Raw genomic sequence first — 23,293 nt, 5'->3', positions numbered from 1 at the left:
GCTTCCCAAGCAAGAATCTCTTTAATGGATCTGTTATTCTCAGATGTCACAGGACCATTCATAAATCATCTATCTGATCTTTAAGATCCTAGAGCAGCGATTCTCAAAGCTGAGAGTATACCAGAGTCAGCTGTGTTGAAACACGAGTGGCTGGCGTCCTCCCCCAGAGTTTCTGATTCAGTAGATCGAGGATGAGGCCTGAGAATTTGCATTTCTAACAAGTTCCAGGTAATGCTGATGCTACTGGTCCAGGGAACCTTTGAGAACCTCTGCCCTGGATGATCCAATCTGGCCCCTGTTACCTCTGACCTCATCTTTTTCTAGGCTCCCTGCCTCTCCCCGGCCATATCCTCTACAGCCACACTGTCCTCCTTGATGCTCTTTGAAGACGACAGACGTGTTCCTGCCTCAGAGCCCTTCACCTTCTGTTCCCTCAGCCTGGGATTCTTTTCCCTCGTGTGTGTGGCTTGCTCCTTCCCTTCTGTGGGGGGCAGCTTCCAAGATGGCTCCCAACGCGCCCCCCTCCTGGCACTCATGCCCTCGTGTAGTCCCCTCCCACGTTCTGTTGGGGTTGGTCTGTGAGACCAGCAGGTTCTGGCTGTTGTGTTGGAGTGTCAGTACTGAGACCAGGTTATAACAGATGTTGTGGCTTCTGCCTTGCCCTCTCTTGGCTCAGTCCGTGGGAGGTTAACTGCTATATTGTGTGCAGCCCTGTGGCAAGGAACTTTGGCTCCTGCCAGCACCTGTAGAGACAGCTTTCTTGCAAGTGGCTCCTCTAGCCACAGTGGAGCCTTCAGATGATGCAGCCCCAGCTGACATCCTGACCACACCTCATGGGACACCCTGAGCCAGAACTACCCAGCTAAGCCACTCCGGATTCCTGACCCACTGAAACTGTGTGAGACGATATTTGATGTTCCAAGCTGCTAAGTTTGGGGTAACTTGTAGTGCAGCAAAAGATACTTAGTAAACTTCTTTCTCAGGTCTTTACTCATGTCCCTTTCTTAGTGAGGCCTTCCTTGATGTATCAGTCCATTTTGTGTTGCTATAATGGAATACCTGAAACTGGGTAATTTATAAATAACAGAGGTTTATTTGGCTCACGATTCTGGGACAGTTGCATCTGGCGGGAGCCTCAGGCTGCTTCTACTCAAGGTGGAAAGCGGCAGCAGCTGGTGGGTACAAGCAGATCACATGGCTAGAGGAGGAAAGAGAGAGAGAAGGTGCCAGGGTCTTTTAAACAACCAGCTTTTGCAGGAACTCACTCACTACCCCCTCCCCCAGGGAGAGCATTAACCCATTCATGAGGGATCCACCCCCATGACTCAAACAGCTCCCAACACTGCCACACTGGGGATCAGATTTCCACTAGTTTTGGGAGGACAGTAACATCCAAACTCTGTCACTTGGCCACCCTATTAAAATTACAGCTTCTTTCTAATAGTACTTTCTATCCCCCGCCCTACTTTATTCTCTTTAGCACATACCAACATCTAACCTGATATGTTTTATTTATTTATTGTGTTTCCTGATACAAATCCCTCCCCTCAACCCCCACTAGAAAATTTTTAAATGTTCATTTGTGGAAAATTATATTTATGCGTTATATATGTGTATAAATACATATACACACAACATACATGGGGATACATCAAAAAGTTCATGGAAAGGTTAATATTATTTTTCAATTCTGTTTTACCATGAACTTTTCGAAGTACCCTCAAATATACACACAGACTCACACATTTATTTAAAAACAGAATGGCATAATGACCACTAGAATTTCAGGTGGAGGAGGAGGGGGGCTTTAACCTGGTCTGTTCCCTCTACCCTCTCCCATGTCCAGAACAGTGCCACACACAGAATAGGCCCTCAAATGTGTGTTGAATGAATAATGATAAAATATTAACTTTAATTTTGAGGGTGGTTCTCAGTTGTTTTCTAGATTAAAACAGCATTGTTTTGCTGCAGCTCCAGACGTGGTGAGTGTTGCCAGCAAATGGGGGTCTTTGTTGTCAGACTGAGTCCCAGAAATGCCACTTCCACTGAGGCCTGTTTCTTCCATTAAAAATAGAAATGATAACACCCATTTCGAAGGTGTTCTTTGACCACTGAAGGAGATACCAAATGTGAGGGGCTTGGCATGGACCAGGCACAGATGGTTGTTCAGAAAGTAGTAGTTTCTGTCCTTCGGAGAGACTGTGGTTGTAGTTTGCATTTCATTTAATTTTGAAAAGGGATTGGAAATGGTCTATAGCCAGAGACCCCTAACTAGAAGGTATTGAAAACCAAGGGACTGAGCAAACCCCAGGTGCACAGGAGGCAACTGAAGGCTCTGGGAACTGCAGCTGAGTTTCCCAAGGGAGAGATGCGCAGGGGTCTCCAGACACACCGGCCTCCCGGCTGGATGCAGCTCACGCTTGGAGGACACGGGCCCCACTGCAGATTCTGCATCTGCCTCCAGCTGCGTGCCTGGACCAGGGCAGTGGGGCTCCTGCCATTCCCCTGGGACATGCCTAGAGGACATGGCAAGAAAAAGTAGGACATCCCAGGGGCAACAAGCTTCCGGATAAGGAGGGGCAAGGGCTGGAGAAGGGGGGGTCAAGCAAAGCTGAACCACAGCCCAGACAGACTGTGAGGAGAATGGCAAGGAGAGAAGCCTTGGGTGGGTGGGGAGAGGAGGAAGAGAGAGAGCAAGAAGCCCAGAAGGATGAGTATAAAGAGAGGCAAAGAGGAGAGGGCTGCGGGAATCTCAGATCAGAAACAAGACCCCAAAGCCAGATTCCTCCTGGGCTGATACCTGCGGTTATTTTACCTGACAGCCACTAGGGGCAGCAGAGAGCAGCACACAGCAGGTGAGCCCAGGGCAAATCCCCATCACCAATGGTCTAGGACCCCCCAGCCCATGGGCTTTCCAGGAGAGCCCATACCCCCCCCCCCAATATAGGCGGGATGCAGTCTTAGCAAGGAGACATGAAGTCTGGAAGTGACTGCTTAAAGTTAATAACTCCAGGCTGGCCGATTAGCCCAGACGGTTAGAGCAGGATGTTATGACACCAAAGTCAAGGGTTCTGATCCCTGTACTGGCCAACAACCAAAAAAACAAACAAAAACAAACAAAAATTAATAAGTCCTGTCTAGATCACTTAAAAAATTTTTTTATTATCATTATTACTATTATTTTAAAGAGGGGGGCATCTGTGCTTTGTAAACCCAGACTTACCTAGCTTTCAACCTTTCAAATATACTCTCTCTTTACAAGTTTTGTTCTGTGTGGGGAAGCTGCCATCATACACTGATGGGAAAATTAACATCTCTAGCTCTTAGCATTGACAGCTAGAACAGAACCTCCCTTGGGCTGGATTTGTCCACGGTCAGTTCATTTGTGTATGTTTGGCTCCCCTGGTTTCAGCGGAAGAGGTCCAAATGGAGTTCTAGTTGCCATTAGGAAAAAATGTGTTTTGTGTGAACTGGGTTGGGTGGGAAGAGGCCGTCTGGGAGCAGGTCTCACTTCTTCCTCCCTGATCTCACTGTGCCTTTGGGAGCCTCTGGGACCTGCATGGCAGCAGTGCTGTTGGTAGGAGTCTGGGCAGTCACCTGGGATGACCCAGGACCCCAGGGATGGAGGCCCAAAGGATGGAACAAGGCCTCAATCCAGGCTAAGTTGGGCCCTGAACTACCACTTCAGTCTTGCTTTGGCTTGGTCCAGGAGCCTGGTGTGCTGTAAATAGATTAGGGTGTCCTTTATTAGAACAGACCTGGAAATGGCTTCCTCCCTGGGGTGGTATGGTCATCTGGGGCTATCTGTCCTGCTGCTGGTGAGGTCACCCAGCCAGAGCCCCAGTGGCCACTCCAGATGTCTGTCTGGCCTGGCTCAACTCCATCCCTCCTGCTTCAGGCTCCCAGTTGTCTTTGTGTTTTGGGTTGGTCAGATCTGGCCAAGACTGGAAGATGGGCTGGGCTGAGTACTTCATGCAGTTGCATTGTCCCTGGTGGAGCCCAGTGGGAGGTGGGAATAGAAAGATATAGGACTTATGGGGAGTCCAGCTTTTGGGGGGCCTGGGAGTGACTCAGGCTAGCGAGTGCAGGGAAAGGGGCCTTCTGTCAGGACCTGGCATGGAGAGCAGGGTTCTAACTGCTGGCCAGCATCCACCTATGGTTTCAGAGCCTCCCCGGCAGACCCCTGAGCTGCTTGGTGCCATGCTGGCCCGAGCTGCTTGTAGTTCCCTTCACTGGAGAACTCAAGGCTCACGGAGGGAGGGGCAGGGAGCGGCAGCTTCTCTGCTAAGTAGTGCATTTCTTCAAATGAGACTCTGCCTGTGTGCCCTGGGTGCTTGGAGGTGGCTTGCAGGTGGCAGGCACATGGCGGTGGATGACTGAGTGAGTGGGTGGAAGGAGGGGTCAGTGCGTGAATTGGGACCTCTGCTACAGCCAGAAGGTAAAATGGCAGAGTCCACACATCAGCTGGGGGTTCTTCTTTTTGAGATAAGGTCAGTGGCTTCAGCCACTGAAGGGGTGGAGGCATCCACACAAAGGGGACAGTTCTCTGGGGACACTTTCTGCTGCCTGTTTATCCCTGGAGAGCCGAGGAGCACATCAGGCGGGAACCTCCATCCACAGTGCTGTCACAAGGTCCATCCCTCCTCTGGCCCGTCTGTCCATGCATCCATCAAGCACTAGAGAGTGGGGGCTTTGACGGAAGGAAGGAAAAGCAGTCTTGGAAGTCTGCATGGCAGAAGAAGCATCGTAGTCTAGACTTGATGAGCACGCCAGGTTGTGATATCCAGGGATGTGGGGGAGCAGGTGCAGGGGGTGAGGACACAATACAGTAGAGGCATATTCAAAGACCAGCAAGTAGAGGTAGCGGCCTGGAGTGAAGTGAGTGGAGCATCCGTCTGGACAGGCAGACAGGGGCCGGACCCTGGAGCACCTTTCTGGGAGGGCTGTGGGGTTTGGAGCTTACTCTGTGCAACATGTTAGAAGGGGATTTTCGCAGGTGAGTGACCTCTGAGGGGAGCTGGACTCCAGGTTGAGCGGTCCCCTAGCTGTGTGTGGATGGATTCCAAGTGGGGGAGACAAGAGACAGGGAGGCCGCTTAGGAGTGAAATGGAGAGGAGGTGAGGAATGGATGGAAGGGTGTCTCCAGGTCCTGGGAACCAAGTAGATATGGGTGGTGGGACATCGGGAGGAGCTAGTGATACTGGGTGGGTCTCCAGGGACTGGGGAACCCAGGGGGAGAGGGTGGGAGAGGAAAGTTGGGCTTGGCCCTAGGACATGGAGGCAAGTGTGGCCACCGGGTGGGGCCGATCCAGCAGGCAGAAAGGAGGCTGAGGCTGGCCGCTGCGTCTGCCTCCTGGGGGACCCCCTTCACGTTTTATGAAGGCTATTTGCCCTTCTAAGCTCCACCGCATTTCAACCTGCAGCCTGGCTTGTCTTTGTTTTATTTAATGCTGATAAAGCCCTCACTGGGTGCCCGCTGTTATCCTAAGTGCTTTACACATAGCGACCCCCTTCACGCTCTTGACAACCCCATTTATACCATTTTCACGCCCATTTCACAGTTGAGAAAAACAAAATACAGAGTTTAGGTGACTCCAGCAGTCACTCAGCTTATGAATGGCCAGGACTACAGCGCTTTCCAGGGCCCTTGGGCTCTGAGGTCATTGGTCTTTGTGGTAAATTCTCCAAGTCAGCGTGTCTCTCAGGGAAGCCCCTGTGCCCTCCAGCAGCCTCTTTCCTGGTCACCCCTCATGAGAGACCCCCCTACTCTCTCGTTTCTGGTCCCGTCCTCCCAGCTGCTTTCCTGATTGACCCTCAGTTCTGTTTTCTCTCCCTTAAGACACAAAGGGACCATATGACTACTGTTAACCCTTGCTCCTGGAGCCCTAAGTTTGCCTTCCTAAACCCAAACAATGGTGTTAAGACCACCAATCAAAGCTGGAGGGCAGGAGTATGGGGGCCTGAGAGACCAGTTGTCCCAACCCCTTCGTTTAGAAGATGAATCAGAGGACCAGAGAGGTGGGAAGATTTGCCCAGACCTGCACAGCAGTTTAGGAGCAAAGCTGAGGCAAGAACCAGTTCTCCTGAATCCCAGTAGAGATAAGCCATTGCAAGTGTTTTGTTTTGTTTTCAGTGTTCAAAACAATCACATTTTCAGTAATAGAATTTTTAAGTAATGTTCTATCTATATGTTGGACTAACTTTAAAAATAACTTGATGCTAGGAGTTTGTATATGGGCATTTGGCATTAATACGACACCTCCCTTGGGTGGATACTGTTACTGAACTCATTTTACACAAAGAGAAATTGAGGCACTGAGAGGTTAAGTAGCTTGGTCAAGGTTGTACTGATGGCTAGTGGCAGAGCTGGGACCCAAAGCCAGGCTATCTGGCTCTGGAATCACTGTGGTTAAACAGGGCCTAACCATGGTGATACCCAGCCCCGTAATGATTTTTGAAAGATATTCACAAAAGTTGACATATGAAAAGAATGTACGGTATGATTTTGTTTTGTTTTAAAGAGGAACATATGCTTAGAAAGCAAATTGACATATGGATACCAAACTGTTGACAGTGATGACCTCCAAGTGGTGGGATTATGGGTGGTGCTTATTTTCGTCTTTGTGTTTTTCTGTATTACCAAATTGTGTATTGTGAGAAAACGTTATTTTTATCACTAGGTAATTTTATAAGAAGTCTTTGTTCGTGGCAGTTGCTGTAGACTGGATGCCCATCCCCTAACCTCATTGAAGCTTAATTCCCACTGTTACTGCTGAGGGCGGAAAATCTTAATACGGTAGTCGAAAGGTGGGGCCTTGAAGAGGTGATTAGATTGTAGCACCATACTGTAGTGAATGGATTAATAATGATGGTCAGGAGTGTGGTTCTGAGGGCTTTAAAAGGAGAGCACACAAGGAGCCGTGGCTCTCTCTCTGCTCCATCATTTTCTGCCACATGAGACCCCTTTACTGCTATAAAGCCACAACCAAAGAAGACCCTCACCAGATGTGTTCTCAGGACTTTAGACTTATCAGCCTCTGAAACTATAAGCAATAAATTTCATTCTTTCTATAAATTACCCAGTTTCAGGTATTTATGTTATAAGCAACAGAAACAGACTAATACAGCAGTGAAATGGGTAAAGTAGCATTTGGGGACAACAACATAGCTGCAGTGGATGGACTGCATAGCTGGGCATCAGAAGAGGGAGCGGTGGCCAGGAAGATACAGTGGCTGTAATTCAAACAAGACGGAGAACTGCAGAACCAGGAAGGACCTTGGAAATACCCCCAGTTGGCAGAGGACTCTGTCTCTTTACAGACCCCTGGGCACGGCTGCTTCCTCTGTGCTTTGGAGTTTCAGGTGACACTGGGTATCTTAATTCATTTTCTGTTGCTGTAACTGAATACTTGAGGCTGGGTAATTTATAAAGAACAGAAATTTATTTCTTAGTTCTGGAGGCCGGGAAGTCCAAGAGCATGGTACCAGCATCTGGTGAGGGCCTTCTTGCTGGTGGGGATTCTCTGCAGAGTTTTGAGGTGGTGCAGGGCATCACATGGGGTAGGAGAGACAAGACTGTTCTATCCCAGGTCTCTCCTCCTATTTATAAAGCCACCAGTACCATTCCTGTGATAACCCATTAATTCACTATTAACCAAATAATCCATGAGTGGATAAATCCATTCATGAGGGCAGAAGCCTTATGACTCAGTCACCTCCTGAAGGCGCTATCTCTTAATACTTGTTACATTGGGGATTAAGTTGCAACTTGAGTTTCAGAGAGGACAAACATTCAAACCATAGCATAGCATAGTGGTTGTTCGAGGAGAAATGCCCTGTCGGCAGCTGGGGTTCCAGGACTAGAGTTTGGAGCGCTCAGGATGGAGTGGAGGTGAATGAATTGGCCTGGGGTGGGGAGAGGGATAAGGGAGGGGCCCTTGGAGACATTTCAAAGGATCCCAGCCAGAAATCCATCTCCTCTGGCCCCAGCCCCATGGAGAAGTCCCCCAGCAAAGGAGTAAGCTCTGTTGTCCTGGGCAGCAAGAGTGATGGATGTTAGAGCAGAAAGCAGGCTCCTGTCCCTTCATGGTAAGAGAGGAAGGTGACTGGCCAAGTCTCTATTTTTTCTAGCTCTGACCATCTCATTCTGCTCTGTGACACTCTGAGGTTCTGGCCTATGAAATTCTCAAAGTGATTTTCTCTGTTCTTTCTTTGACCAGAGACCACCTGGGAACGTCCCAGCAGTTGTCCTGGGATTCCAGCCAGCCCTGGCCCTCACAGGAGCTCTCTGCCTCCAGCAGGTACGTCCACTCACCACCTCGGGGCAGCTGGGAGGGCCACACCACTGCTTTCATTGTAAGGGCTGAGACTCTGTGTCCCAGGGCCGGACACCTGGCTTGGGATCTTAGGGACCCAACCCAGGGAGAGGACAGGCCTTGGAGGTTGGTGTCTCCCTGTCAGTGTCAGCAACAGCTCTGGTGGCTTCATGCTCTCTCCCTCTCGGGAGGGTGGGGGGGAATGGCTGGGTGGGTTGAATCACCACAGCTCTTTCTGTCTGCTACAGCGGGAACAGAACTGCTCCCCGTGGCCCTCGTAGTCATCAGGGAGTAGAAGCTAAAGGGAGGCAGATTTTTACAAGGCAACTTTCAAACAGGATGTCTGGAAAGGAAATGGGATTCTTTATGAGGGTGTGAGTTCTCCGTCTGCAAAGGTGATCGAGCAGAGGCAGTTGGGGTAGACATCCCTACAGTAGGTGGGAGGTTTGTCCAGGCGGTCTTGGGAGAGACCCAGGTCTGAGATTCTGGGAGGCAGCTTGCAGGACCCTGGAGTGGAGAGAACGGTGTCTGTTTCTTGGGCTTAGGCTTTGTAAAATATCACCTCCTCCAGGAAGCCTTCCCTGATCACTCAGTTCAGAGCCCTCACCCAGTCACTCCAGATCCCAGCACGTGCTATTTTATTGTCCTCAAAGTTCTCCTTCCTGTTGATTGTCGCTCTCCCATGCCACACTGTAAGCTCCCTGAGGGTAGAGACTTTGTCTCTCTTTTCCGTTCATGGAATTCTCAGTGCCCCAAACAAATCCTGGCTTTGATGTTGAGTGAATTCACTGTGTTACCCTTGTCATATGGTGTGTAGACCAGCCTCGGGTGCAGCATGAAAGTCATGGGAATTTAAACATGTATAGCTCTGAGAATGTGACAGATGGCTGTGGCTGGACGGAGGTGGGGAGGCCAGCAGGAGAGGAGGAGCTGAAGCAGTGGTGACATTTCCTCAGGAGGTGGCGAGTGCTGCATTCTCAGACCAGGTCCCCAGAGATGGGCCCATTCAGCTTTCGTTGCTGCCACATGACGGTAGGCGATTCCAAGGGCCCTGCCTTCCCTTTTGTTGATGTTCTTGTGTTGTTGTTTAAACAATAGAAAAGCCATGTTAAAAATGCGAGTGTGGCCCTATTTCCTAGCCAGCTCCAGGCCAGTCAGACACTACAAAGAAGAGCTAGTGTCTTTTCTGGCCAGAGTGGTCCATGCAGGTGGCCAGGACATCCTTGTAGGCAGAGGGAGGGTTGGGCAGGTGGGATGACAGATGTGATGATGGAAGTGTGTTCTGCCAGGCTGACGGAGCTGGTCAGGGCTTACCCTTTGACTCACTGGGGCCACCTCTCCACAGTCACTTCTCCATGGAATCCTAGGTCCATCAGGTGCTATGTGAGGAAGGGTTTTGTAGTCCAGTGCAGTGGGGAACCCTGCCTATTCCAGTCCCTTTTGGAGACCCATCTGTACAGTCACCAAGAAGGCCTGAAGTAAAGACACCTAGGTAACTTATAGGTTGAGCCTCTTTAACTTAAAGCGCTTTTGCCCTGTTTGTTTGCAACACACCTCATACCTGTTAAGCTTCCCCACTCTCAATTCTCGGGTGATTTTTGCCTACCCAGGGACATTTGGCAATATCTGGAGACATTTTTCACTGTCACCATTAGGAGGAGGTACTGTAGGCCCCTACAGATGGTCCTGACTGAGGTGGTCAACTTACAATTTTTCAACTTTATGAGGTGGGAAAGCCATACACATTCAGTCAAAGACTGTGCTTCAAGTGCCTGTACAACCACTCTGTGTTTCACTTTCAGTACGTTATTCAAAGAATTACGTGAAACATTCAACCCTTTATTATAAAATGAGCTTTGTGTTAGACGATTTTGTCCAACTGGAGGCTAGTGTGAGTGTTTGAGCACATGTAAGGTAGGCGAGGCTAGGCTGTGATGTTCGGTAGGTTAGGTGTATTACATGCATTTTCGACTCAGAATATTTTCAACTCATGATGGGTTTATCAGGACATAACCCCATCATAAGTCAAGAAGCATCTGTACTGGTAGAGGCGAGGGATGCTGCTAAACGTTCCACAACATGCAAGATGGGCCCCCACAACAAAGAATCATCTGGCCCTAAATGTCAGTGGTGCCGAGGTTGAGAAACTCTACTCTAGGGTGGCTCAGAACATCAGTTCGTCTCTGCCCAAGGGTTCTGGACCATGGCCCATTGAAGCAAGAAGCAGCAACACCCTACATCATTGATTATAAGACCCACCTTTTGATTTTTTTCCCCCATATTTTAATATTTGGAAATCAGATGCATCCCACATTCAATGGTATATCCTAGCTTAATTGGAAGCATTTTTCTTCTTCCTTAGTGGCCCTTAAAATAAAGATACCTTAACAATCAATGGCATCTTGGACTTGTGAAATGACAGCTTGTTAAACTGGGGCCTTGGGCACATGGCTTCTCCCTGCCAAGCCTCACTTTCCCCATTCCTAATTTGAGGGCCTGTCCAGCCTCTGTGCTTTGTGATTCATGACACTCTCAGGAGACAGTTTCAGCTTTCAGGATATTTTTACTGTGGGGAGAGAAATAGACTCAGTGAGGACACAAGGTTACTTCACAATCCAGTCGTCCCCTCCCCAGGCTCCTGGGGTTGTTGACTCCTCTTCCTGAGACCACTCAGGTCCCAGATCTCAGTCCCTTTTCTTCTGTACATGCTTCTGTGAAAGCCTCAGCAATGGAGTTTTAGACCTTCTCAGTCAAAAATCCATCAGATGCTGTTCTCGGTACTGGGGGCGTAGCCACAGACAAGACAGACACAGGTGGTTTCTACTCCCAGGGAGCTTCCGTTCTAGTTGGGGAGTTAGACAAACTAGCAGACACAAATATGTCAGATACAGCCTGCCTGTTCTAAGGCAAGGAATGACAGTGTGACAGAGAGTGTGCCTGGGGTGTCAGGGGAGGCTGCAGCAAGGGAATGATGTTGAGATCAAGCTTTAACCAGAACAAGCAGATAGATGGATGGGGAGGTGGTTTTAGGCCAGGCTAGTGCAAAGGCCTCAAGGCAGCAATAACCTTGGCACATTTGAGAGCAGGAAGTGGGCCAGCGTGTCTCGAGGGTGGGATGTGCTGGCAGTGGTTGGAATGAGGTAGGGGAGTGGCCAGGGGCGGAGCCTGCCAGCCCCATAAGCCAGAGGAGGGTGCTGGGATTTCATTCAGAGCATGCGGGTTGGGGTGGAGGGTAAACAGCTGAATGCAGCAGAGGTGTGTTGAGAAGCCTCCAGGCAGCACTTGGCTCTGTCTAGACTGCATTCCGTTAGCTGTGACGGGGGAGTTACCTGCAGAGTGGGCGCGGGGGTGAGGGCAGTATGGAAAGCCCAAGCACGTTTCTTGACCATAAACATAAACCTGAAGAAGGACATGGAAAAACAGGAAGAATGCCGGCGGGGGGGACTGCAAGTTAACCTAGCCAAACCGTGCATAGGCAGCTTCTCCTTCATGGGGACGAGGGGTGAAGGAAGCCACAGGGCCCAGCTTTACTTGTGTGTCGTAGCTCTGTGAGCTTCCAGAGAGGGTTTGAGGGGCCACCCACCCATCAGGACTGGTTCATTCTTAGTGCAGGTTTGGTGGATGCCAGTTAAGTGCAGCCAGCCAGCTTACCAGCGGGGGAGAGAGATCTAGAAACACGCCCAGATCCCCCCACAAATTAGATTCCACTCTTTGAATGTTCGGTGCTACTTAGTAGAATTTCTGTGTAGCCTTTACTCGGTTTCCCCTGTTAGTGTCTTACATAACTGCAGTACATTTGTCAAAACTACGAAATTTACATTGTACGTTACTGTTAAGTAAACATTAGACTTTATTTGGATTTCATGAGTTTTTCCACTAATGCCCTTTTTTATTCTAGGATCTAATCCTGGAAACCACATTACACTTAGATTTCACTTAAATTGATTTGTTTATGGTTAAATAGTCACCTGTGGCTAGTGGCTGCTGCATGCACAGTGCGGTGTGGTGGAGACTGAATTCCTTTCTGAGCCTCTGGGCCTGGGGCATGCACTGAGCGTGTGTTTGTGTTTTTCTGAAGGATAGAGGAAATCTGTTATTTATTGGGGTTGCCCAGGTGGGGGGTGTGTTTCAGGAAACTTGGGCTCAGGATCTGCCTTTGCCGGTTTCAGGCTGAGCTCACCTAGGGATCATCCTTAGGCTTCCAGCAGCCCCATGGAAGCCCAGGGCCCAGTCAAAGGGAAGTGAACAAATGCCCTTGCAGAGGCTGAAGATCAGGGAGCTCCAGCCTTTGAGCCTGAGGAGCCAGCCAAGAGCGTGTGCAGATAGACAGTTGTGCAAACGTAGGCCCTTGCCCACACTTTCTTCCCTAGATCAGGAAGCCCTGTGCACATCTCCTCTCCTGTACGGGACCCTCCCTCATGGCAGAATTAGCAAGTTGCTAGTTCCAGAGCCGCTTCCACACCCTAAACTAGACTGCACATTGACTTCAAGGAAGGCCCTGACATTCTCTGTTGGGAGGAGGCTCATATGATCTTTTAGAACCAGTGTTCTTGTCAGCTGAGGCTACAGGGACTTTAAAAAGGCCAGTTTAACCTTGGATGCTCCCGGAGAATAGCCACAGATTTTCAATCATTCACAGCCACGTGGGCAAATGTATTATCAGTCCCATCTTTGGGAGCACAGTTTGCGTCTTAGACAACCAGGGGAAACAGTGAGGACCAGGTGGCCAGACAGAAATTTCTGGAACAGAGGCAATTAGTGTAAAGCTGCTCCTCTAAATGGACCAAGGTAGATACCGGATACTCCTGAGAAGGAGAGTAGAGAAGAGCCACCTGCCAGGGCCTGACGGGGTGTGGTGGGAGGGGAAGGAGGCGGCAGTGCTGAGCACAGAACTGGCTCCAGCGTTTTCCTGATGTCCAAACCTGCGTTTCTACAGCCACAGCCGTGTCTCCCAAAGTGGGTTCCACGGTAGTCCCGCTTTACTGCCCCGCACAGGTTCTGTGCACGCGTGTGGGAATGTGCACGTGTTGCTTCGTTAGAGAGCCACAGCACAGCAGCACATTTTAAAAGGCCTGCTGTAAATAAAGTAACTTAAATATGAATAATGGGGGCATTTGCCTCACACTCTTTGGACCCTAAGTCCCTACTCCTTACCTTCTCTGCTTAACATCTATAATAAACATTCTGCAGAATTGGTGCTTTGTGTAACGCAGCTGGGGAAACACCACATCGTGCCACGTTTACTGTGGGATAGACGGGAGGGAGGCCGGTGGCTGGGCAGACGGGTGGAAGGACAGAAGAGTGGAAGGAGACGCAATTTCAAGAACAAGGGCCTCGAGGCTCCTGGGCTTCTTAACCTGAGGAAGGAAGTCACTGTGTTCATTGCATAGAGACAGGGAGATTAGACCGGAACTAAAGGAGGCATAAGGGCATGGCCAGGGTTGATTTTCTTGTATTTTTAGGTTCTTCAGGGAACAAGAACCTGGACAGTGGGGATCGGAGGGTGGGACTCTTTAGAGCTGGCATTGGGACTGAGAAGTGGCCGCTGGGCCATTGGGTGGTAAATCCTGGGTGGCAGACTTGGCTGGCTCTCCTTTGCTGCTTGGTCTTTCTTGACTTTTCTTATGCTCCGTCTTTTCCCCGTTTCTTTCCTCTTCCCCTCACCCCAACCTCCTTCTCTTCCTTTCTATCCAGACGTCTGTCCCCTCCTCTCATTAAGCATCTCCCAAACCCTCTCTTTGTCCATCTGTTTAACTGCCCATAAAGTGGAATGAAATTTGTGGTGCCTGTGTTTGTATTTATATTCGAAGTTGCTAAGGTTACTAGATAGAGCTTTTTGTTCCCTTTTTTTTTTTTTTTAACTTAGAAACAACAGAGTTTGGCATTTTACATTTTTTCTCATATCCCCAAACTGAATTTTGTTCCCTATGGTGATGAGTGATGCTCGACCAACTTTATTCCCCCCGCTCCCCAGAAGCTGAGGCCCCAGAAACACCACTTCTGGCCTCATTTGTTTTGTGGCTGACCCATAGCGAGCTGGGAGCCCAGAGGACAGGGACGGCCAATTTAGAACACTCCTGGGTGCGAGTTGCCAGGACCTTGTGGGCCATGGCCGTCCAGATCTCTACTGATAACGTTTTCTGAACGTGCCTGGGAGTATTAGAGTAAAATGCACCAAGACAGGGTGTCAGAGGAGAGCTGCTGTGTGGGGAGAAATGGTTGAATGGAAGATCATTTGTTCTTTCCTAGTAATTGCTTTGACATGAGTGGTAATTAGCCAGCAGCTGACAGACCAGAACTGAAGTGAGAACAAGGCATTGGATTAGGGGCAAAATGCCTGTGCATTAGATAGTTCCTGGCTGCTGTTAGTATGTCGGGCTGTGAGCCAGGGGGGAGCCAGGGGGCAGAAGCTGGAGACAGCGTATCGAGTGTACACTTTGAGGTGCTGGGAAGGGAGTGGGTGGGGGTCAGAGGACAGCCTGTGCCCTCAGGAGCTGGGGAGCAACCTTAGTTCACAGGAACCCTGCATCATTCCATATAGTGTCAGGTTACCTGCTCAGGTAAACACCTATTTCATTTTCGTCATCAGACTCAACTGTGGTTCGGTTTTGCTTTGCCCGTTAGATTTGAGGACCACGGTAATGTTGGCTTTGTAAAATAGACGGGTGGGCAAAACTGCCATGTGTTTCTGTGCTCTGGTACAGTTTGTGCCTAGGTCTTTCTTTCTTGAGAGTTTGAATGAATTTGCCCATAAAACCATCTGGGTTTGGTGCCTATAGGGGGAGAGGGAATTTTTCAAAGGTTTTGCCCTTTATGGTGTTTCTAGTGTCCCCTGAAACCATTTTGATAATTTGAGAGAACCAGCCCTGGGTTGCTAATGTTATCCTGTTTACTAACTCATTAATTTCTGTTGCCACATTTATATTCCTGTTTTCCTTTGGTTTATTTTATTGGCCTTTTAAATATTTTTCTAAAATCTTAAGTTGAATGTTTAATCCATTTATTTTTGTTCCTTTGGGTTTGGTAATGAAATAATTAAGGCTGTGGATTTTCCTCCTAATATATTTCAGGTCTTATCTCATTTATTTTGATATGTTCTTTACAGTTTTAAATTCCTTTTTGACCTGAGATTATTTTAGAGCGCATTTTCTTAAATTTCCAAGTGTCTGAGAGTTGGGGACCTTGTATATTTACTTTTTCATTCTTAATATCTGCTTTTATTACTTTCTGGTCAAAGACTGTGGCCTGTGCTATTTATGCCTTTTGCCATTTATTGACAGTTTATTTGTGGCTTAAGTATGGCCAACTTTTTTAATGTTACATGGCTTCTTGGCAAAAGATGTTGTCTTTGTAGGATATGATCGTTGATACATCTATTTCCATCAGCTTTTAAATGAAATGATTCAGATCTTCTGCATCCCTGTCTTTGTCTGTTAATCAGCACTAGACTGAAAGTTGTACACTGAGGTTCCTCTGGCCGTCTCTGGACATCCCGGCTTTTGTGTGTTATCGTTCCAGTACTGTGCTGCTTGATCATACCATGTCTCCAGTGCTTTGCTTCATTGTGGGGTGCGTTTATCATCCGTCTAATGCCTTTCCTTGTGGAGCTTATGCCAATCTGAGTAGATTCTCCTTGGTCCCCTCAGCGTTCTCCCTGCTGTTGTTGGAATCCCAGCCTCCCCTCTTAGGATGCCTTTTTTATTGGGCGGATGTTAGCAGCATTTGGCCAGCCACCTGGGGGATATGGGTGAGCACCAGGCCTGTAGCTGGCCACACAGGGTTAATTTGTTGTTTCTTGTCATGTCCCCAAGTCACTGCACTAGGGACCTGCTCCGTACCCAGTTTTCTGTTTTCTTGGCATGAGTGTGCCCATCTTTCTTCCAGAGTATGGAGCAGACCCTGCAGATCAGGGAGAAGCCCCTGCTGCCCACAGGCTTGCTGCTGAGCATGGCTCTGCCAGCAGGTGGCCTTGGATATTTCGATGCAAGGGGTAGGGAATGGGGTACATCCCTAGCATGAAAAAGGTCACACAGGGGGTGGCCTTCATCACCCCACTGCCCATTGCTAACCTCCACTCCAAATTGGCAGGTATTGGTGACTTCCAGCCTTTTTCTCCTTTGGTCCCTGCCTCATTGCAGAGCTTTCTCAAGAGTCATGAGCTAGACATCAGCTTGTATATCTTGATCTGCATTGTATATATGTATCGGCAATTCCTCCAAGCCTGGGGCATGAGGGTGGCATGCTTTCCTGGTCTCCAGAGATCATGCACGCTTATGGTTCATGGGGACTAGATTCAGGAACAGAAGTGGCAGCCCTCCCCTCCTTCATCGCTGCCTTTTTTTTTAAATGAAGTACTTTGTAATTTATAGATCTCTTTTGCAATGATTGCCTGGTGGGAGTGTCACACCAACAAAGTAGTTTTGGAGACTAGGTAGAATTATCCCCATTTACTGGTGCAGAAGCTGAGGCTCACTGAGGAGAAACTGCTCCCCTTAGCTCACGTAACTGTATCTGTGCAAGAGCAGCCCCACCTCTGGGAACTGAGATTGAATGGGCCTCAGTGTGAACTCATGATGTCAGGAGCATGTGATGGTGTTGGGGGCTTGAAACCGGCTATGGCGGGAGTATTCATGCCACAGAAATCGGCAAACACTACAAATCAGGGCTCTCCCAGCCCTGTGGAAAGGAGGTTTATCAGCACCCATTGGGAACATGAGAGAGTGTCCCCCAAGAGACATAAAGTCACAGGGGTAGAACTTTAGCACCTCAGATTTTTTTTTTTTTTAATTTTAGGAAAACTGTGAATCAAAAAAGCTGTGCATATGATCATCTGGCTATGATTGGCAGAACCAAGTTTCATGGCAACCAATAAATCCATTCCTCCTTCCATTATAACCACATCACACTGCTCTGAGGGTGAGGGTAGAGAAGTTGTAGGAAGGTGGTGGAAGGACCACCTGACTCTATAGAGAAAGAGACTGGACCCTTGATCGGCACCTGTGACCACAGCTGATGGGCATTTGCAGCAATGGCAGCTAGACTGTGCCAACCTCATCTTGTGTTAAGCACATTCCTTTTGCTCTTGGGTTCAGGAAGAAACTCTGTCCCCTGAGGGTTTAGTAATTTGGGTGCTGAGGATTAGAGAGATGCTCCCAACCCATTTCCAGCTCTGCAGATACTGATAAGGTCCTGAGAGAGAGTCCTAGCCCTGCAAGACCTCCCAGAACCAGGGAAGGAGGTGGGAGAAGCCACTGCGATGGCCGGCACTTGGGGGTGCCCATCCGTGGCCACACAGCATCTGAGCCGTGTCTCTGTCCCCACAGTGAATGGATACCACGCGTCAGGGACCCCAGCGCACCCCGCAGAGACTGCCCACATGAGTGTCCGAAAATCCACCGTTGATTCCCAGGTAAGGGGTCCCGCTAAGGGAGGTGTAGGGGTAGCTGCTTATGCAGGCCCAGGAAGGTTTTATTGAAGATGGGTACGACATGGGAGTCCAGGTGGCTATAGCCCAGCTCTGCACCCACGTAGAAAGTGTTTGGTGTATCTGAGTCATTCTAGTGTTCCGTGTTAGGGCCAAGGGTCCCATTTTGCTCTCTGGAGTCTAGGTTTCCCATCACTTTAAGAGGATGGAGGGACTGGGCCCTTTTTCTTTTCTCTGCCCGACCCCTCCCATCCCTGACTTTACTCACAATGGACATTAGTAAAATTTGATCATCTCGTTTTGTAAGCGAGCACAGACAGTGATGGGATGGAAGAAATGGGAGTATGTTTAAGATCCCCAAACTGCTTCCTCATCACCATCTCAGTTGACACTTGTGCAAATGTGTGAGGTAGGGGTCAGTTCCCTTCCCATGTTATACATGAGGTCACTGCAGCTCAGACCAGTCAGGTGACTTGTACAGGGTCACACGGTCACTCCATGGTCAGACTGGACTTGGATGCCAGGTCCCATGGTTTTTACGGTGGAATTAAGCTGCATCTAAGGAATCAAGGACTAGTCTAATTTAGTCTACCCATAAATTACCAAGAAGATGTTCTTAAAGAAGCTTCCACACTCCACCAACATTTTCCAGGAATTAAAATGCCAGACCCCAGGGGTGTTGGTGACAATGATGATGACAGTGATAATGACAATTAACAATGATCATGGTGATAATATTGCTGATGTTAATGGTAGCAATAGCTGCTTATACAGTGGCTTATATGTGCCAGTCACTGAAAGACCCTGTGGTCTGTTAGTACAATTGGCTAAAATGTGACACTCAGTTTTAATATAGGCAAGCGTGTTAATTTTTGGAAACATTATTATTCTTTTAGGAAGCTGAGTATTGGGCTCAGATTCAGTTCTGTTAACTCTGGAAAAGAGTTTGAACATCAGTGTTATGTCAGGACTTATTAAATTTTGGTGGACTTCTGAGTCACCAAGGCCTCTTGTTAGAACGCAGATGCTAGATCCGGGTCTAGGTGGGGCCTGAGGTTCTGTATTCCCAGCCAGCCCCCAGGAGATGGTGATGCTGCTGGCCTGGGGACCAGGCTGAGTCGTGGGGATCCAGACTTAGTAGCACAGAGCTTGTGTTTCTGTCCCCTGCTCTCTTCTGCTTACATCACCCATCGTGAATCAACCCTGGCTTTGTGTGTTTCCTGCTGTGCCCCCAAACAGCCTTCTCAACACAGCTTCTGTCAATCTGTTTAAAGTGATGGACATTTGTCACCTGACTTGAGAGTGTTTCTGAAGACATCAGCCCAAGTTCCGCTGTGGTTTAACAACAAGAAAAGCTGGACATCATCAGGAAGAATATGGGAAACAGTTCCCCACCCCCAAAATCATTCTTTGTTCCCTAACAGAACGTCACTCCCTACATCTACCTCCAGAAATGCTACAAAGTTCTCACTCAACCATTTAAGCAAAGCATTCTGGTATAACTCATATCTCAAAAGCTGATTTAACAGTGTGCATTGTAAGCCTTTGACACAGGAATTTCTCTTCCAGTATCTCTTCTTGGAATAGACTCAAGGATTCTGATTTATATGTAAGGCTGTTCACTCAAGCATTATTTGCAGCACTAGAACATTGGACCCAACCTAATTGTCCAGCAACAGGGGATGGGTAAAATGGATTATGGCACTGGACATAGCCAGCCAATGATATTATGCAGCCATTAAGAGCATTCTTCTGAAGAAAATTTAATGGTTTGGGAAAATGCTCGTAACATAACATTGAGTAGGAAAAGCAGAGCACAGGCTGCATGTATAGTCAGTCTTATTTGGGAATAGGAAATCTATTCGTACGTGAAGAAAAATGACTGGAAGAAAAATAAACTGGAGCATTTATGGTGGTTCTGTCTGCATCTAAGACTGTGGTTCTCAACCAGGAGACGTTTTGATCATCACACCTGGGTGGGGGTGCTATTGGCATCTAGTAGTAAATGCCAGGGGTGTTGCTAAGTATCCTACAGTGCACAGGACAGCTCCTCACAGCCAGGAATTATCCAGTTTGAAAATGTGCGTTGTGCTGAGGTTGAGAAACCTTGGTCCAAAATCATGGGTAATTTCTATTTTTCTTTTACTTTTCACTAGTTTTCAAATTTCTTAAAATAAATACATTTTACTTTTATAGAGGACTGATACAAATTTTTATTTTATTTTAATTTTTTTTAACTTTTTTGTCTTTTTTGTGACCGGTAAGGGGATTGCAACCCTTGGCGTGGTGCCGCTCGCACCGCGCTCAGCCAGGGAGCGCACCGGCCATCCCTATATAGGATCCAAACCTGCGGCGGGAGCGTCGCTGCGCTCCCAGCGCCACACTCTCTCAAGTGAGCCACGGGGTCGGCCCCCAATTTTTATTTTAAAAAGTAAAAGCTAGAACGGAGATGCTTATATTTGGGATTCAGGAAAGGCCAGCTCCAGAGACCCAGTCCTGGGGAGGCAGTGACACCTAAAGACAGGCGGATTTGACTAAGGATTCTTTCAGGATGATTACCTTGAGGGTTGAGGTATCATCAGGGTAACAAAAATAAATAATGCAGGGCATGGAGAGGGCAAGCATGCATTTTTCCACCAGTTCCCAGAACTGTGAGGTAGAATGTCCTCGTTCTAGGTGGTATTAGAATGTCATTCTTTTAGGGTAACATTTGGATACAAAAGCTACAACTTTTTATCCTAGTTTGTGAACGTATGAAACTGCTTGTCCAAAAAGGTGCTAACTAAAGGCTGAACATAGATTAAGAAGGTCTGGTGTTTGCAGAGAGATCCCCAACTATCTACAGCAGAGTGGTTTATTCGTACCGTCCCCGGTGTCAATTATAACTCATAATAATTACACTTAGTTGCAATTGAAACATGAATGAAGGAGTGAGGAATTGAACACATGCCCATTTGAAATGTAGGGTGTGGGGTGGGTGAAATGGCTTGTTCAAGGTCACAGTGATAGAACCCAGACTGAAAGACTCTAGATCTAAAAGGCCTGTTGTGTTTTCTTTCTGCTGCCTGCTAGCTGTGCCTCCTTGAGTGAGCTAATCAGGAAGGTTGGAATGTTGGGGAGAGGGGACAGGCATTCCTAATTTTCATGGAAGCTTCACTATGCTCTGTCATGGGTAGAACCAGTGGTTGGGTGCCCATCAGTTCCTGAGGGGGCCTGCCCCCCACTTTGCCCAGCTCAGGAGACCTGGGCAGATGGGCACAGGTGGTGGGGATCTGGTGCCACCCAGTGGAGGGTTTAGGTTCTGCAGCCTGGGGGCAGGCTGCCTGGGTATGGATAAACAGGGTCCACCTGACTGGGGGCAGGGGCGAGGGATCAAAGGCTAATAGTCTTGCCAGCCTTTGCAGAAGCAAGTCCTCACCGGTCCCCTTCCTTCCTGCCCACCAGTGCCCAGGACCTTTTGTGATTCACCTTTCAATTGTTCTGGCTTCCCATGAGCTTCCCCAGGAAGACTATCTTTAGACACAGGAGAGAGGAAAGAAAGTGGGAGTAAGTGCTTGTAAACTGAAGGGACCCATTGGAGGACGGAGTTTAAGGCAGAGAGAGAGGTCAGAAGCTCAATCTCTACCACCCCATGCCCCTTAACTCAATAACACGTGTTCTGTTAAGCATTTACATCTTTTCCAGGCACTGAGACATCAACAGATATAGCTCCTGCCTTGATGGAGGTTTATAGCTGATGTGGGAGAAGTTTATTAGAAAAATGATTCCACAGTTTCAGCAGTGGTGAGGGCTGGAAGAACTGTGTGCTATGAGGACCTAGCCTGGTGGTGGTTGGTGTTGGAAGTGTCAAGAGTGGACTCCTTAAGAAAAGATATTCTAAGACTGGAAAGATGAGCAAGGGTTTAGCTTGCCAAAGAGGTGGGGGGTGGGGAACAGAATTCCAGGTAGAGAGAACAGCATATGCAGATCCCTGGAGGAGACCAGTGCTTTCAAAGAACCCATAGAGGCTGAGTGGCTGTGGCTTACTAAATTGGGGTGGGGGTTGTAGGGGATAGAAGTTGAGGAGCCTGAACGGTCTTTATATTATGAGGATCTCACGTTTGATCCTGTTTATCCTGACAGCACTGGGAGGCCATGAAGGGGTTTTGTACAGGATCCCACTTGCCAAAGGGGATTATTTGCAGGGGTAGGAAACAGGGCTGAGAAGACATTAGGAACAGTGACTTGCTGAGTCAATTGTGAGTGACCCGCTACAGTTTGCCAAGCACCTTCTGTGCATTTCCACCCACCAGTGGTCCTTAGGGTGACAGCAGGGCTGCCCAGGTAGGGTCAGGACACCAGGCTGGTGGGGAGAGGGTGGGGGTTAAAAAATAAATGGAGGAAAAGGAGTGTCTGCAACCGTAGGCAAAGGAAATTTTTTTTAAAGTGTATTAAGGGCATTTGACAACCTTTGCAAAAGTAGAAGGAATACAATGATAAAGTATCACGGCCCTGTCATTTAGCTTCAAGGATTAACCAGCATTCGGCCAATTTTCTTTCATTTATGCTCCAATTTCCTCCCCTGACTCCCCTCCCCCTGCTGGATTATTTAAAACAAATTTCTCACATATTTTAAATGCAGCTATTTCAGAATGTATGAGGGTACTTCAGAAAGTGCATAGAAAAGTAGAATTGAAAGATAATACAAATCCTTCCATGCACTTTTTGAAGTGCCCTCATATCTGAATGGTATCAAGTGTCTCAATACCATTGTCACACTTAAGAAAACATTAATTCAGTAACATCACTTAATATATATAATCCATATTCAAATTCCCTTATTGTCCCCAAATGCCTTTTATATCTGCTTTTCTTCCCAATCCAGGACCCATTCCGGTTTCTCACATGGGTACATTAATTGCTTTGTCTCTTTAGTCTTTCTTTTTTAAAAATAGCTTTGTTTAGATGTAATTCACATACTACACAATTCACCCGTTTAAAATGTACAATTCAGTGGTTTTTAGTGCATTCACAGAGTTATACAGCCATCATCACGATCAATTTTAGAACATTTTCATCACCCCGCAAAGAATCCCCCCAAGCTTTATGCAGCCACTGTTCTGTTGTCTGTCCCTGTGGATTTGCCTATTCTGGACATTTTGTATAAATGGAACCGTACAATGTGTGGTCCTTTGTGACTGACTTCTTTCACTTTGCTTCGTGTTTTCAAGGTCCATGTTGTAGCACAAGGATCAGACCTTCATTCCTTTTTATGGCTGGGTGATATTCTTTTGTTGACCATTTCATCTCATTTCTAGCTTTAGTCTTTGCATGACGATTCCGTCCCGCACACGTTTTTTCTTTTGTCTTGTCTCACATTGACTTATTTATATGTTAATTAATTATTTTTTTATTTAGAAGAGTCCGGGTCAATGGCCTTTTAGAGTGACCCACATTCTTATCTCATTGTTTGCTGATGCTTAGACACAGGTCAGCAGCCTTGGCAAGACTGTTGTGTGGGGTGTGTTGAGGACCTCTTCGTGCACCTTGCCAGGAGGCACAGAATCCCAGGTTA

General features: G+C 47.9%; 1 protein-coding gene across 1 annotated transcript in view; it reads left to right on the top strand.

The window, feature by feature from the left end:
• The window catches only part of GAS7 (growth arrest specific 7), a 224,763-nt gene that overhangs the window by 161,800 nt on the left and 39,670 nt on the right, over window positions 1-23,293 (top strand). Inside the window, exons 3-4 of the mRNA XM_063112548.1 lie at window positions 8,220-8,300; window positions 17,639-17,724. Coding sequence (XP_062968618.1) covers window positions 8,220-8,300; window positions 17,639-17,724 — 167 coding nt within the window. The remainder of the gene's footprint in view (window positions 1-8,219; window positions 8,301-17,638; window positions 17,725-23,293) is intronic.

The sequence above is a fragment of the Cynocephalus volans genome, chromosome 10 (assembly GCF_027409185.1).
Source record: "Cynocephalus volans isolate mCynVol1 chromosome 10, mCynVol1.pri, whole genome shotgun sequence".
NCBI lineage: Eukaryota > Metazoa > Chordata > Mammalia > Dermoptera > Cynocephalidae > Cynocephalus > Cynocephalus volans.
The sequence above is the reverse complement of the archived record's forward strand: the minus strand, read 5'-3'. Positions and strand labels throughout refer to the sequence as shown.